The following is a 12318-nucleotide window of genomic DNA, read 5'->3' as shown; positions in this document are numbered from 1 at the left end:
GGATGGTGGGAGTTGCCGCGCTGCCACCGAGTCGTATATCCATTCCTTCTTTGACACGTCAGGGATTTGAGCGGCGAGTTCTGCAAATTCATAGACAAAATTGGCTGCGCTTGCCCTGGTGATGTCGTGTGCCCAGATATTATAATTGAATGATTAAATATATATTGCAGTAGGAAGTTTCCAGGAGTCGGGCGTTGGGGTTGTATATACGTGTAGAAAGAAATGTAGAATAATTGTAGAACACAAATTCTGTGTAAATGGGGGGAAGCTTGATCTATATATCCTGGTCTGACAAGGAAGGGTTTTATGATGCATGAATCACTTTGCCTCTGTATCATCTGGACCTTTGTTATTGGGTTTTATGGTTTCACTGCTTTGATAAGGGATCTTAGTGATTGGATGTATTGTTCACTTTCTGTTTATATGAATACTAAGAGACGTCAGTCATACGGCTTGCTTCACTGCAAACAAGTATTACTTTCTTGATGGTAAGACCGCCTGGATACACCACCCTTACTGTGATATGGCAACATTATTAGCACTGAACTATCTCTACACATAATGCGCTGCGAAATCAAAGAGTGCAAAGTCGTAAAGCTACATTAATATACCCAAGTCACAACCAAAAGGACTAGACACCCGCCCAATGTCCTGTCTGAGAAATCTTCTCTACTGCTTTCTTCATGTCCTCCACATACATATCATGCTGCCGTTGCCTCAAATACTGAGGGATAAACGGATACACCAGACGAGTCCACGACACAAAACCCTGGTACGCGACCTGAGTCGCCAGCGTCGGCCGCAAATCATACTCAACAGCCAATCGCTCGGGCAGCCAATTCATGGTCACAACACGAGCCAGCGGCATAGAAACGCTCATCGCGAGCGGTAAGTTCAGCGGATACAGCAAATCCCGACACAGCTTGCGCGCCATATCCGTGACCTGGAGCGTCTGAATGTTATGGTCCCAGTAAGCCCAGAAATCATTCAGATTCTGCGGCCACATGTCAGGCGGCATGCGCAGGGAAGTCCCAAACACAGCCGACTCCCTTAGCATAGTCTCCTTCTGGTCAAGCGACAGCTCCCCGAAGAACGCCTCATGCACGATCAAGATCGAGAAGAACAGCGTCGCTGCCGTCCACTTGTGCAGCTCGGGGTCGTTGGCGTCGTAGTCATCGCCCTTGACGCGCGCATGATACTTGTGGATGACGGAGAAGATGGCGGCCTTTTCGGCGGGATTTCCTGATACCGCGGCGTTGAGGAAGCGGGCTGTGTTGCGGAGGCGTTGTGGGATGCGTGTCGCGAATGAGGAGTGCTTGAAGCTACCTTTTGCGAGGGCTGGGTGCGCGAACTGGCAGAGGATGGCGACTTGTCCGCCTAGTAGGTAGATGTCGTCCTTGATGAGGGAGCGGATTAGGTGGGGTTCAGCGATGGTGTTGTGGATCGGGACATCTCTGGAGCGGTCTGCTGTGATTGTTTCTGGGGTCATATTTCGTGTACTAAAGATGAGTATATTGTCTTCCTGGTCCTGTTTGTTTGCAAAGTGCTTTTGGGATATCCAGCCGGTTTATACGGTTTATACTCCTAGTTTGAGATTCGGACCGAGGACCGCTGGTGCGGCACGAGTAGTCTGTGCCATCCCCGCGAAATCACAGCTTATGAGCGCTGCTTAGAAACGGTTAAGGTTTCTAGAGCTAGGATTTAGCGTTAATAGATCTTGGCAGATGGGAGTATATGGGAGCCTTTCCCATCCTTCAGTTGGAACATGTGAGTGCCCTCTTTTACAATCACATCAGGCCCCTTATCGGGTCTAAGCGCAGGGCTGGTATCAGTCGGTTTCGATCGACATCTATGTATACATAGATATAAAATCCTGATCTTATTAAATCGGAAACACTGTAGGTATTCGCTTAGCTAGGATTTCTTAGAAGGTGTTAAGACCATCTAGCTATCAGTTTCCTGTTGGTGAACCGTGCGAAACACCACCCTCGAAGGATTAGAGCACTCAAGTTCGTCATCCTGCTCATCCAATTTCCAGTCGTACCCGTTAACGACGGCCAGCACCTTCACTCGGACCTCTACCTTCTCAACCAAATAGACCAATGTCTTCATCAGCGATTTTCGATGATATGTTTCCCGTTCCGACCTGCACTGATCCACGCGATCGAGAATAATCCATATTGTATGATGCGGGTCGAATAGATTCAGAACATGAAGGGCCACGTCTTGCAGCAGTTTATTGGCCTTTCTACCACTTTTCTGCCTGCCGTTCTCAACTTGGAGGGTGACTGCCTGGTTGTATTTTCTGACTGCCGCATACAGCTCATTGTACTTGTTTTGGTCCCGAAGCACCTGACTGTTTTGCCTCAATAGCTGGATCAGAATGGAGGCTAGAACCTGAGTCGAAAGGCGCGATTCATGACGTCCAACGAGATAGAAGGCGCAAGGATTAGATTCTTCAGCTTTGCTAAGACTTGTAATCATATCGAGTGCAACAGGCGACAGCCAACAGTCTGGGGACAGACAGACTTGCTCATTGTTATATCCCACCAAAATGAGCATCGACGACTGATTAGAGTGCCGCCACGTATAAAACTCTTTTTCGTTTTGGAAATTTGCAAGTTGATGTCCCTGTATTCGCTGCAATGTAGTGGGCCAGTCGTAATCAAAACTCCAGTTGATGTCCGTCTGGTACGTTCGCAACCGATCGAGCTCAGACTCTTTGGAATAGGTTGAGAGCTCCAGCAGCTTTTGAATCTCATCGAGCTTGTTGTTGTCATGGCTTTCCTGCAACTCTGAATATGACGCATCAGCTACAGCGGCAGTCTGGCATACGTCAGTCCACTTACGTTTAAGCTGGGTTTTCAGAGCTATATCCTTATCAGTCTGTGTCCATCGATGCTGTAATTGGGTGAGGACCAACTTTCAATCTCTCGTGCCTGATCTACGAGCATATGTAAGTACTCGCCGCAGGGTGGAATGAGGGGCACTGACCAATATTTAATTTTTTGATAGTATCTACATTTTTCATGAGGAGCTCCTCGCTCGTGTACCGAACCTCAAGGATGGCATCTTGAACTTTCGATGCATAGTCATCTAAAGCTGTTGCACCGTATGCCGCTTTGGCCCACCGTCCTACAACAATCGGTTAACCACAATATACTCGGCGAGGTCGGGAGATTCACTTAATCCTTTCTTCGTATAGTATTTCCCAGCTTCCATACAAAAGCTAATAAAACAGTTATAGGCTTGAACAATTTTCGATTGTAGGTGTTCGTCAAGCTCATGATTATCATGGTAGATGTCACGAAAGAGTTTCAGTCCAACAGCCCTATCTCGGATTTGAAGCAGCGTATCCCAGATCAGCTGCTCGGTCCGAGCCCTATAACTGGCAACCTGCGAATTCCGTTTAGCTCTTTCCGTGGGCGGGCCTGGGGGCTCCTACTGTGACTAGAAAGGAAATCGTCCCAATGGCAATGCCGCCATAGGGCGCTGCAAATGTTTTCACGATTTCCACGATAGGTTCCATGTTTTGCAGGATCTCATACGCGGAAGCCCCCGAATTTTGAATGGCCCTTCCGGCACGCCCAGTTCCATGACGGTGACTTGCTTCAAATTTGCCTTTGGCAGCTAGGGTCGAGCCGAAGAATTTCTCAAAATCATCCGCACTCTGAATCCGTAAGGCTGACAGCTCTTCTTTGGAGAAATTGCTATTTGCTTGGGCGATTCTGTGGAATTCCTCTTGTTCTGCGTCTGACTTCTCAATTACAGTACTTGTACCTCAGTTAGTACTCGATACTAGACAAGATGCGTAAAGGCGAGGCCGCAACGCACAGATCCTGATCATTGAAGCGCTTTGTGCCATTCACTGGTTTTGTTTCGTGGGACATCCTGGCGGACACAGTTGGTACAAGATGAAGTGACAATCCACCCACAAGATTGGAAACAATTTCTTAATCTTTGACATTTGGGAGCCCCTGCGAGGGGTCCTAGCCAGACACGAGGCTGACAGGGTGCGGGGAAGTACATAAACCGCAGTCTTTTGCGGCTGAGCTGCATATGTATGTCGTTCAGCGCGCGAGGGGATTGGCGCGCTTGGTGACGTTTGGGCTGGAAGGTTTGGCTAAGGAATTCAGGTAGCAGATTCTGCAGGCGCCAACCAATGAAAGAGTGACGGGGTCTGAATAGTTACAACGTCTCCTTCCTAGCGTGATTTACGACAGCCAGTTTCTTCACCTAGTAGTCTACACTGCGAATACGGACTATGTATGAGATGTCGCAATCATTTGTGGAGATAAGCCACCACCCCCTGCCCTCCAATCGAATATTATGTTTACTCCAGTCATGTGTCGACACGTCCTCGCAAAAAGACACCCATGCGCACTGTCCGTGAGTTATTTATGGAGTAACATCCAGGGAATTTCGGGTTTGAGTACATAAAGTGAGTGATAACCCCCAACAGAACTATTCAAGCAAAACTCGTTCTTGTATGCCACTGTCACGAAGTCCGCCCCAAAATCCGTGTTTAAGACTGGATACGCGTTCAGGAAGTGGAACAAGCCTGATATTTCTGCAAGCATGACAGTTCCGGAGGCAGAGTCTGCAATAACCGTTGCGTACACCCTACCCAGACAATTGGGTGTGAAATCCTTGTGTCCTAACCCCACTGAAGGCGCTGGCGGGAAAGCTAGAGGCTCTTCAGAAGCAGTTTTCGGAGCTCGAGCAGAAATACAAGTCTTTGGAAGATACGAAAAAGGAAGTCACCAACGGAGATGAACAGAAAGAGCCCGGGCCTGAATCAAGTGTATGAAAATGCAGGATCTCTCCTTCTAGAAGCTCTAGCACTAATGTGTGGAAGTCGCCCGACAACACGGACAACAACGCAAAGGTAAACAACATATACTAATATCTGTGGCAGAGAAATTAATCGGGGCTAACGAGTTATTTCCAAAGGATCAATCCAGCGCGCATTCGCGAGTAAAGATACTAACAAAGATCAACGACCCACAAACTGGCGTGCCTGTTGAGAAGCCGGAGGAATCCAAGATATCGGAACCAGAAGCTAACACCGATCATGCCTTCGTCTTGAAGAAGACAATCGAAGACAAGTCCTCCAGCGCGGAAGACAGTTCTGAGATAGATATCATTAGTATAGACTTGTGGGAACTGTTGAGGGAACATCTGCGAGACTATCCTTACCACATCTTTCAAGATTCACCTGTCACACTCTATTCGCCTTATGAGGCTATTGTCTCTAAGTGGGACGCTTTCCAGACAGCATCGACCGAAGTTGGAACGAATGTACAAGCTAGGGAGGATCTGAAGCTTCTTCTAGACACCATATCGGGCGGATCGTCCGGGGATCCCAGACTGGACAAATACTTCAAAGTGCGGGAAACATATAAAAAGGAGAAGGCAATCAAGTTTGAGGACTTATGGACGATATTCCCACCAGGGACCTTGGTTTTTGGAAAGCCTTTCCAGAACGAACCCCAAGTGTTCATCGTCCAGGACAGCACGAGAGCTTGGCCAGATAAACTCGCCTACCCACAGAGACTTGCATCGTGGCAGCTAAACTGTTGGACGTACGACTGGACGGGATCTAAGTTTCAACGAACCCCGTTCGTGGTCGTGTTTGAACCGTACGAAGGTTTGAAACCCATTATAGCTTTGCCCTACTACCCCTTCGAGCGCCACCTTGAACGCAACCTTATTGAGAAGCAGCTGGTTGCCCGGGGTAAAGAATTTTACCGGCTGTGCACTGCTAATGAAGCATCTCGTCTATTCATCTACCGGGGTAACTCGATATTTGGGAAGAAGGGCTTCAGTGGAATGCTACAAGCTGACGATGTAAGTCAATACTCACCCGCAATGTGTACAAGTCTTCTTTGTTCTAATTTTCTACGAGGATGATGATCGCTCATCCCGGACGCTGGCGTGGGACCATGACTTTCACGCACGGCAGAGTTCGCCAGCGAGACAATCTCAGACTTCTACTAAAAACTCGTCATATGTGAGCTTTGCCACAACTTGATCTGTAGAATGGGATGAACTAAACAGGACCTTAGGTAGACAGTAGGGTTATGGTTGACTATCTATCCTACTTCCAATACGGGCCTCCCACGGCAAATAATGGAGTACTTGAACCAAGCGACATGAATCCGGACTGCGCCTGCAGTAATTGCCAGGACAACGAGGGCTTGGCGATGCGATACAGAGCTCGTTTCGACACTGATAGAGCCCAGAACTGGTGGGAGGATGAACAATATCTACTTTGTCCGCCCCGCGTATTGGGATACATTCTCAAGGAAAAGCAATGGGCGCAGCTTCAAGTTAACCTTATCCAGGACATTCCAGACAAAGGCGATCCGGATGATGCCTGGAATTCACGGCTGCGACTTGCAGACGGAGACAGGACCAAAAATATGCTTTTGGACCTTGTAAGCAGCCATATTTCGTCGTCGAAGACGGAGGAGGCGAGCGAACGGGGTCTGGAAGTTGACGACATTATACCTGGAAAGGGTAAAGGTCTTGTAATTCTCCTCTATGGTACGTTCTTGTTTTATTGTCCTGCCATTACCATGAGCTGTGCCTGCAGGTATATATTGATTATGTATCAAGGCCCGCCTGGTGTCGGTAAAACATCAACAGCAGAAACGATCGCGGTCGCAGCAAAGAAGCCTTTATTCTCCATTAGCGTGGCCGACGTTGGCACCAAAGCCAAGAACGTCGAATCCAACCTATCCAGGATCTTCGCTTTGGCCACTTCGTGGCACGCTATCTTGCTCATGTAAGTAGTGATGTGCACTCTTACCAACGCCGTTAGTCGCTTTATTGACAGGAGTTACTAGTGATGAGGCGGATGTCTTTCTCGAGAGCCGAGGGAGAGGGTCTGGCACATCATCCACAGACAAGAACGCGCTGGTTTCAGGTAACAAGATCATACGGTAGATCGCTCGAACACCAGCTAACTTTGGCAGTCTTCCTTAGAGTCCTCGAGTACTACCAAGGCATCATGTTTCTTACAACGAATCAGATTGCCCAATTTGACGTTGCCATCCCGTCGCGGATTCACTTCGCCGTTCAATACGAGAGCCTGAAGACAGCGCAGATGGAACAGATCTTCAAAGGGTTCCTCAAACCCCTTGATGACAAGGGTCTGGTAGACGACTACGAAGAGATTTTGGATTGGCTCGAGGAGGATGTTTACAATATCCAGTTTGACGGGCGAAAGATCCGTAATATCGTCACAACAGCCCTGGGGCTAGCCCGAGCCGAAACAAAGAGGGGACAGGGTAAAGGCAAACTGGGAAAGAAGCATCTGAAGGCCGCTGTTCAGAACGCGCGCTCATTCAAGGCCGAATCTTTCAGGCAGTACGAACGGTATAAAAACTCACAGGATGAAATGATCAAATAAAGTGAGTACCGATTCTCCAGGAAATATTACTACATTTTTGTGCCCTTCTTGGAGGCCAGGCTGGGTCATGACCCTTTCCTGTCTTACTTCGTTCCTTTGCAAGTCTTGAGAATTGACTCCATTCAACATTATGTCTATTCTCCCCTTTTCATTATGATCATCGTTTTGCTCCTTTGGATGGTATCTCAACACAAGGTTAAGATATTGACATTCAAGCGAGGTGGAGTTGATAGAATTTGCGGGCCTACCTAGGACTTCAACCGTTATAGCAATGGAATGTTATGCTCCTTTACTAGCCCAGATTGATTACTATGAAGGAATATCAAGTGCAGGGTGGAAGACAATCCACTCCCTACACCAAACCCTACCTCTAGTCAACCTGCATCCCCACGGTACCTACAACCATTTACTACGGAAGTTTTTATTGTCTGAAGCCTGTATGCTTTCCGAGAACGCCATCTGTATATCAACAAAGCATTTGTGATGGAAGGTTCAACGATACGTTAGGATTTTTTCATGTCCGGGTGGGTTCATATAATCAAGGTGATAGAAAATCTTTCTGTCTATATTTTCAGATAATGATAACTGTATATATCAATACCATCATTCTATCCTGTTTGAAGTTATTCACATGATTGAGGTCAGATTAGTTCTATCATAATCAGTGCAATATATTAAGGTTTTGTGGATTAGATTGGTCTGAAGACTTGAACCTAAATAGAAGCTTGATTTCGTCGAGAATTGACTTGAACCTCCACATCAACTAAGATGGAAGGACCTGTCCATGCAGGAATCAGCAAGGTGGAGAGGAATGTCGATCACTGGGGAATGTTTCAGGAGATGTGTCTTGATGCCAGGGATATCAGGCAGCCACTGTGGGCCGCCAAAAGTGGTGCCTTGACTGCCTTGTTTCGAAATCCTTTCTTCACATTTCTTCATCCTTCACGATCCCTCCGCGATCCTTCTTGATCCACTTTGAATCCTCTTCATATTCCTTTCCCTCATTGGTTGCCTAGATAGATGAATATTATGAAGGGTCCAGCATCAAGCGATAGAATGACATGATGGACCCTAGGTGTGATCGCAGCTAATGTGACGCCAGGCGGCAGATCCACCCTGATCGATCGTCAGCACGAGAGACGGCCATGCAACGTCATCCGCGAATTCTTATCTTCGTACGACCCCGGCTATCGGTCAATTATCAGATTCTCCCCCTTCTACCTGCATTCCGCACCGAATTCCCTTCAGACTCCTGCGACATCGCATTGTCAATCGTTCGCCCCGCGCTATAGTACTTCAGCCCTGGCGAGGTTCCACAGTTGGTATCTCGGGGCCTTTTCTGTAACATTCTTGTGGACCTATTGTCGACCCCTACGCCAGTTAGGCATCTCTCGAAGACGATGTCCTAGGCATTTTCTCTCTTTCTACGCGTGCCTGCGCAGGATGCGCCCACTCTGGCTCCACCCGCTCACACGATGTTAGCCAGGGCGCTGGACTTAATACAATGGCCTTTCGCTCCCCGGCGGGGGAGCGATCGCAGGCTGGGATCGAAATTCACGCGCCGCCTCCTCCATATCATGCTGATTCTGTCGTTTCTCTCCATCGTCTCTTACGTTTTATGCATGAAGAACGCTAGACCCGACATCCGCATCCCTCAACGCCCCATCTATTCATACGCGCCCGGTCGTGGAACCAATCTCCACATTCATGACCCCAGCATAGTCAGTGTTGACGGTACATATTATGCCTACGGCCACGGAGAACACATTCCCATTCACCAAGCGCCAAATCTAGATGGGCCGTGGACGCATGCTGGCAGCGTCCTAGACCACGACAGTATCATCGAAAAAGGAAACCGCAAATTACTTTGGGCGCCCACCACCGTCGAGGTCGACGGCATCTTCTACTGCTACTACTCGGTGAGTAGGCCTGGGAGTCGCGACAGCGCCGTCGGCGTCGCTACATCTGCCAGTCCCGGCCCTGGCGGCTGGACTGACCATGGGGTCGTCGTGCAATCCGGCACAGGTGAGGGGACCAGTAGCCACCCATTCGACATTTCCAACGCCATCGACCCTAGCGCCATCGTCGTTAACGGTCAGGGCTACCTAAACTTTGGCAGTTACTGGACCGGGATCTGGCAGGTACCGTTAAATTGGGACCTCGTCTCCGCCGCGACCCAGGCGGGTGGTAAATCTGCCCGACATCTCGCGTTCGAACCGTGGGCGGTCTTCCCGCGCAGCAAAAGCACGAACCCGCTCTACGGTGACCCAACCGGCGGACACCCCGTCGAGGGGGCCTTCATTTCATATCACGCGCCATATTACTACCTCTGGTACAGCTGGGGGAAGTGTTGTGACTTTAATCCAAAACATCTTCCCATTCGAGGAAATGAGTGCGTCCATCCTTTTTTGCTACCACGATGCTATTCTGATATCCCGAACAGATACAGCATTCGCGTCGGACGATCCTCGAGTCCACGAGGACCGTTCGTCGATCGAAACGGTGAGGATCTCACCCGAGGAGGCGGCGAGATCATCTACGGCTCGAACGGCGATATATACGCCCCTGGTGGGCAAGGTGTTCTGACCGTCGATGGAATCGATATACTTTACTACCATTACTGTATGTTTTTTTTTTTTTTTTTCTTCACATGTCCTTGTCACGCAGCGGCTCACATGATACAGTAAACAGAACCATCAGCTACGCACACAAGGTAAGTTCTTTTTATCTTCCCTTCTAAAAGAAGTAGTAGTAATGCTATATAGGAAGCCCGACTAGGTTACAACCTCTTGGCGTATGTTGATGGATGGCCGATTGCATTGTAGCATCTTAAAGATAGACATAAGACTAATGATTGGCGGAGTATTGGGTATAGATATTATCATATAATGCGGATTCATGTAGAGTATCATATTCACCAATTATCATTTCCTGTGGAGATAGTAATGGTTATAGATCGAGTATCAAAAATTGTACAGTGGTAACAACCCGCTTCGACCATCACATTAACGTGAAGACGGTAACGTGCATAACTCATCATTAGGGCTCGATAATTCCATAGTCAAGGTAGAAGACAACCAAAGCAAACAAGTCCATACTATGCCAGTCTGACCAGCCTGTGTCTACTATGTAGAACCACTGCATCTTCAACCCCTCTCCATCAACCAGCTCGCAAACACTAAACAAAGCAAATCAGATCAAGCCAAAACAACACATAAAGTCCACCCAAACCCCAGAAGACAAGATCACCAGAAGAACAGAAAATCCCCACCATGAAAAGACAATCAACTACCTCCCCCAAAGCGACGTCCTCGCCCTCCTAACCCCAGGCCTCTCAGCACCCCTCACCCACCTTCCACTTCCACTTCCACTCCCTCTCTCACCCTCAGACGTAGACACAGGAGAAGAAGAAGAAGAAGAAGAAGACGAAGAAGAAGAAGAATCCCCCCTCAACGGCATCAACAAAGGCGACGAGAACGCCCTCAACGAGGCTAACACGCCCCTTCCCCCACCCACGAGACGACCCCTCCTCGGCACGGGGGTAGTCTGTCCTGATCCCGAGGTACTAGTCGTACTAGTGAACGAGATAGTGGACGGTCTTGGGGTGGTCGATCCGCTTTCTTCATCGTCGCTTTCGTGCGCTTCACCGTTTAGTTTTGCGGAGTTTGTAGTGCCGGGGACGGTGGTGGTGGTGGCAACAGTGGTGATGAGGGCATCTGTCCCAGGTAAGACGGCTAGAGGAGTCGGTGGTGCCAGAGTAGGCTGTGCCTGTAGCTGGGTATGTGTTGGGTGAGGCTCTGTGGGGTGCATGGTGTCGATGCTCGGGCCGAGATCAAGGACGCTGATGTCGCTGTCGCTGTGGTGGTTGGGAGGTCTGGTTGGGGGTGGGGGTGGAATGGTTGATGGGGTTGTTGTTGATGGGGTGGACGGGTGGTCTGGGTCTGGGGGGGAGATCTTGATGGTTGGGGTTGTGGGGGATGGCATTTTGGTTATTCTTGCTTGATTTATTGATTGTGGATTTGAAGAGATTTGAGATCAGAGAGAGAGAGAATGTGTTGAGGTTGTATATCGGTACCTAACTAATCAAGGAAAGAGCATGGATTAGATATGATTATGACAGTAGATGGAGTGAAGTATAAGACATGAACATGGAAAGAACGTACGCAGTAGTTCCTTCTATTCTGAGTGGACATATAGTAAGTAAAAAGGTAGAGCAAGCAGAGATACTTTACACAGCATGAGAAACAACTCACATATATACCAACAGTGGCGAGTACGAATGTACCCCGTGCCGTCATCATAAAAGAAAGTGACTTGAGGAATATCAGCTGTCGTATAGTATGTCGATCATCAATATAGAGCGCTGATCAGCCGAGATATCTTGAATGACCTGATCTTGCTCATTACTCAGGCGAAAGCAGCAGACATATATTACATGAAGTTAGTATTCATTCTGTTTCATACTTCCTTAATATAAAAGTACAGAAAACAAAAAGAACAGACTCGGCAGTACAAACACGAACTAGAACAAAAAACGACAAAGCAAATAAATAAAAGAAAAGGTCGTACCCGGGATCGAACCGGGGTCAATGGAAACTTAAACCTGTCTTTTTCAAGCAAATCAAAATCCACGGGGATAACCTCTACCCCATACGACCGCATCTTAGATATTTGCCACCTTTAGTGATTTGTACGTCTGTCTTTAGCCCACGGATTCTTGAATCATCGTGGTCTCAATCATCTGTCATACTTAAGTAGGGCTCGTTACTGCCCTATCTTGTAACCAGATCTACTTATTATGATTTCTATGAAGATATGTATTCGAAGAGACGGTGAAACTGTCGATGACATCACATCTGATATACTGGAGTGGTTGTTCTGCATGATACCTCCATCTTACC

General features: G+C 48.1%; 6 protein-coding genes and 1 non-coding gene across 7 annotated transcripts; 3 read left to right on the top strand and 4 right to left on the bottom strand.

The window, feature by feature from the left end:
* Positions 1-531: 531 nt before the first annotated feature.
* On the bottom strand, positions 532-1540 carry BDW47DRAFT_135097 (oxygenase MpaB family protein). Its single transcript, XM_024818244.1, has one exon. The coding sequence runs from the start codon at positions 1487-1489 to the stop codon at positions 632-634; it is 858 nt and encodes a 285-aa protein (XP_024674300.1). The 5' UTR covers positions 1490-1540; the 3' UTR covers positions 532-631.
* Positions 1541-1944: 404 nt separating this feature from the next.
* On the bottom strand, positions 1945-3890 carry BDW47DRAFT_116070 (uncharacterized protein; the record flags this gene model as incomplete). The annotated part of the gene is made up of 5 exons (XM_024814882.1): positions 1945-2813; positions 2995-3135; positions 3186-3396; positions 3446-3773; positions 3835-3890. 5 exons carry the CDS (start codon positions 3888-3890, stop codon positions 1945-1947), a joined length of 1605 nt encoding a protein of 534 aa, XP_024674299.1.
* A 957-nt stretch (positions 3891-4847) lies between these two features.
* BDW47DRAFT_135092 (P-loop containing nucleoside triphosphate hydrolase protein) lies at positions 4848-7417 on the top strand (the record flags this gene model as incomplete). The annotated part of the gene is made up of 7 exons (XM_024818243.1): positions 4848-4888; positions 4965-5850; positions 5909-6013; positions 6069-6549; positions 6622-6790; positions 6852-6931; positions 6981-7417. 7 exons carry the CDS (start codon positions 4848-4850, stop codon positions 7415-7417), a joined length of 2199 nt encoding a protein of 732 aa, XP_024674298.1.
* Positions 7418-8378: 961 nt separating this feature from the next.
* On the top strand, positions 8379-10386 carry BDW47DRAFT_101711 (arabinan endo-1,5-alpha-L-arabinosidase). The gene is made up of 4 exons (XM_024811716.1): positions 8379-9809; positions 9861-10039; positions 10102-10130; positions 10183-10386. The coding sequence occupies exons 1-4, from the start codon at positions 8893-8895 to the stop codon at positions 10240-10242; spliced, it is 1185 nt and encodes a 394-aa protein (XP_024674297.1). The 5' UTR covers positions 8379-8892; the 3' UTR covers positions 10243-10386.
* An 11-nt stretch (positions 10387-10397) lies between these two features.
* BDW47DRAFT_101710 (uncharacterized protein) lies at positions 10398-10886 on the bottom strand. Its single transcript, XM_024811715.1, has one exon. It carries the CDS (start codon positions 10874-10876, stop codon positions 10706-10708), a length of 171 nt encoding a protein of 56 aa, XP_024674296.1. The 5' UTR covers positions 10877-10886; the 3' UTR covers positions 10398-10705.
* Positions 10773-11850, top strand: BDW47DRAFT_101707 (uncharacterized protein). The gene is made up of 3 exons (XM_024811714.1): positions 10773-11496; positions 11581-11598; positions 11671-11850. Exon 1 carries the CDS (start codon positions 11226-11228, stop codon positions 11418-11420), a length of 195 nt encoding a protein of 64 aa, XP_024674295.1. The 5' UTR covers positions 10773-11225; the 3' UTR covers positions 11421-11496; positions 11581-11598; positions 11671-11850.
* A 127-nt stretch (positions 11851-11977) lies between these two features.
* BDW47DRAFT_t42 lies at positions 11978-12075 on the bottom strand. Its single transcript has one exon. It is a non-coding gene; the product is annotated as a tRNA-Gln (tRNA).
* Between the last annotated feature and the right edge of the window lie 243 nt (positions 12076-12318).

The sequence above is a fragment of the Aspergillus candidus genome (genome assembly GCF_002847045.1).
Source record: "Aspergillus candidus strain CBS 102.13 unplaced genomic scaffold BDW47scaffold_9, whole genome shotgun sequence".
NCBI classification, from domain to species: domain Eukaryota; kingdom Fungi; phylum Ascomycota; class Eurotiomycetes; order Eurotiales; family Aspergillaceae; genus Aspergillus; species Aspergillus candidus.
This window is presented reverse-complemented; position numbering and strand designations above follow the sequence as displayed.

Excerpts from the sequence above, each read along its gene's own strand:
- BDW47DRAFT_135097 (XM_024818244.1), bottom strand. The coding sequence starts at position 1,489 with ATGACCCCAGAAACAATCACAGCAGACCGCTCCAGAGATGTCCCGATC.
- BDW47DRAFT_101711 (XM_024811716.1), top strand. The coding sequence starts at position 8,893 with ATGTTAGCCAGGGCGCTGGACTTAATACAATGGCCTTTCGCTCCCCGG. Across the intron at positions 9,810-9,860 it reads CTTCCCATTCGAGGAAATGA|ATACAGCATTCGCGTCGGAC; the intron begins GTGCGTCCATCC and ends TATCCCGAACAG. Across the intron at positions 10,040-10,101 it reads TATACTTTACTACCATTACT|TAAACAGAACCATCAGCTAC; the intron begins GTATGTTTTTTT and ends CACATGATACAG.
- BDW47DRAFT_101710 (XM_024811715.1), bottom strand. The coding sequence starts at position 10,876 with ATGCCGTTGAGGGGGGATTCTTCTTCTTCTTCGTCTTCTTCTTCTTCT.
- BDW47DRAFT_101707 (XM_024811714.1), top strand. The coding sequence starts at position 11,226 with ATGGTGTCGATGCTCGGGCCGAGATCAAGGACGCTGATGTCGCTGTCG.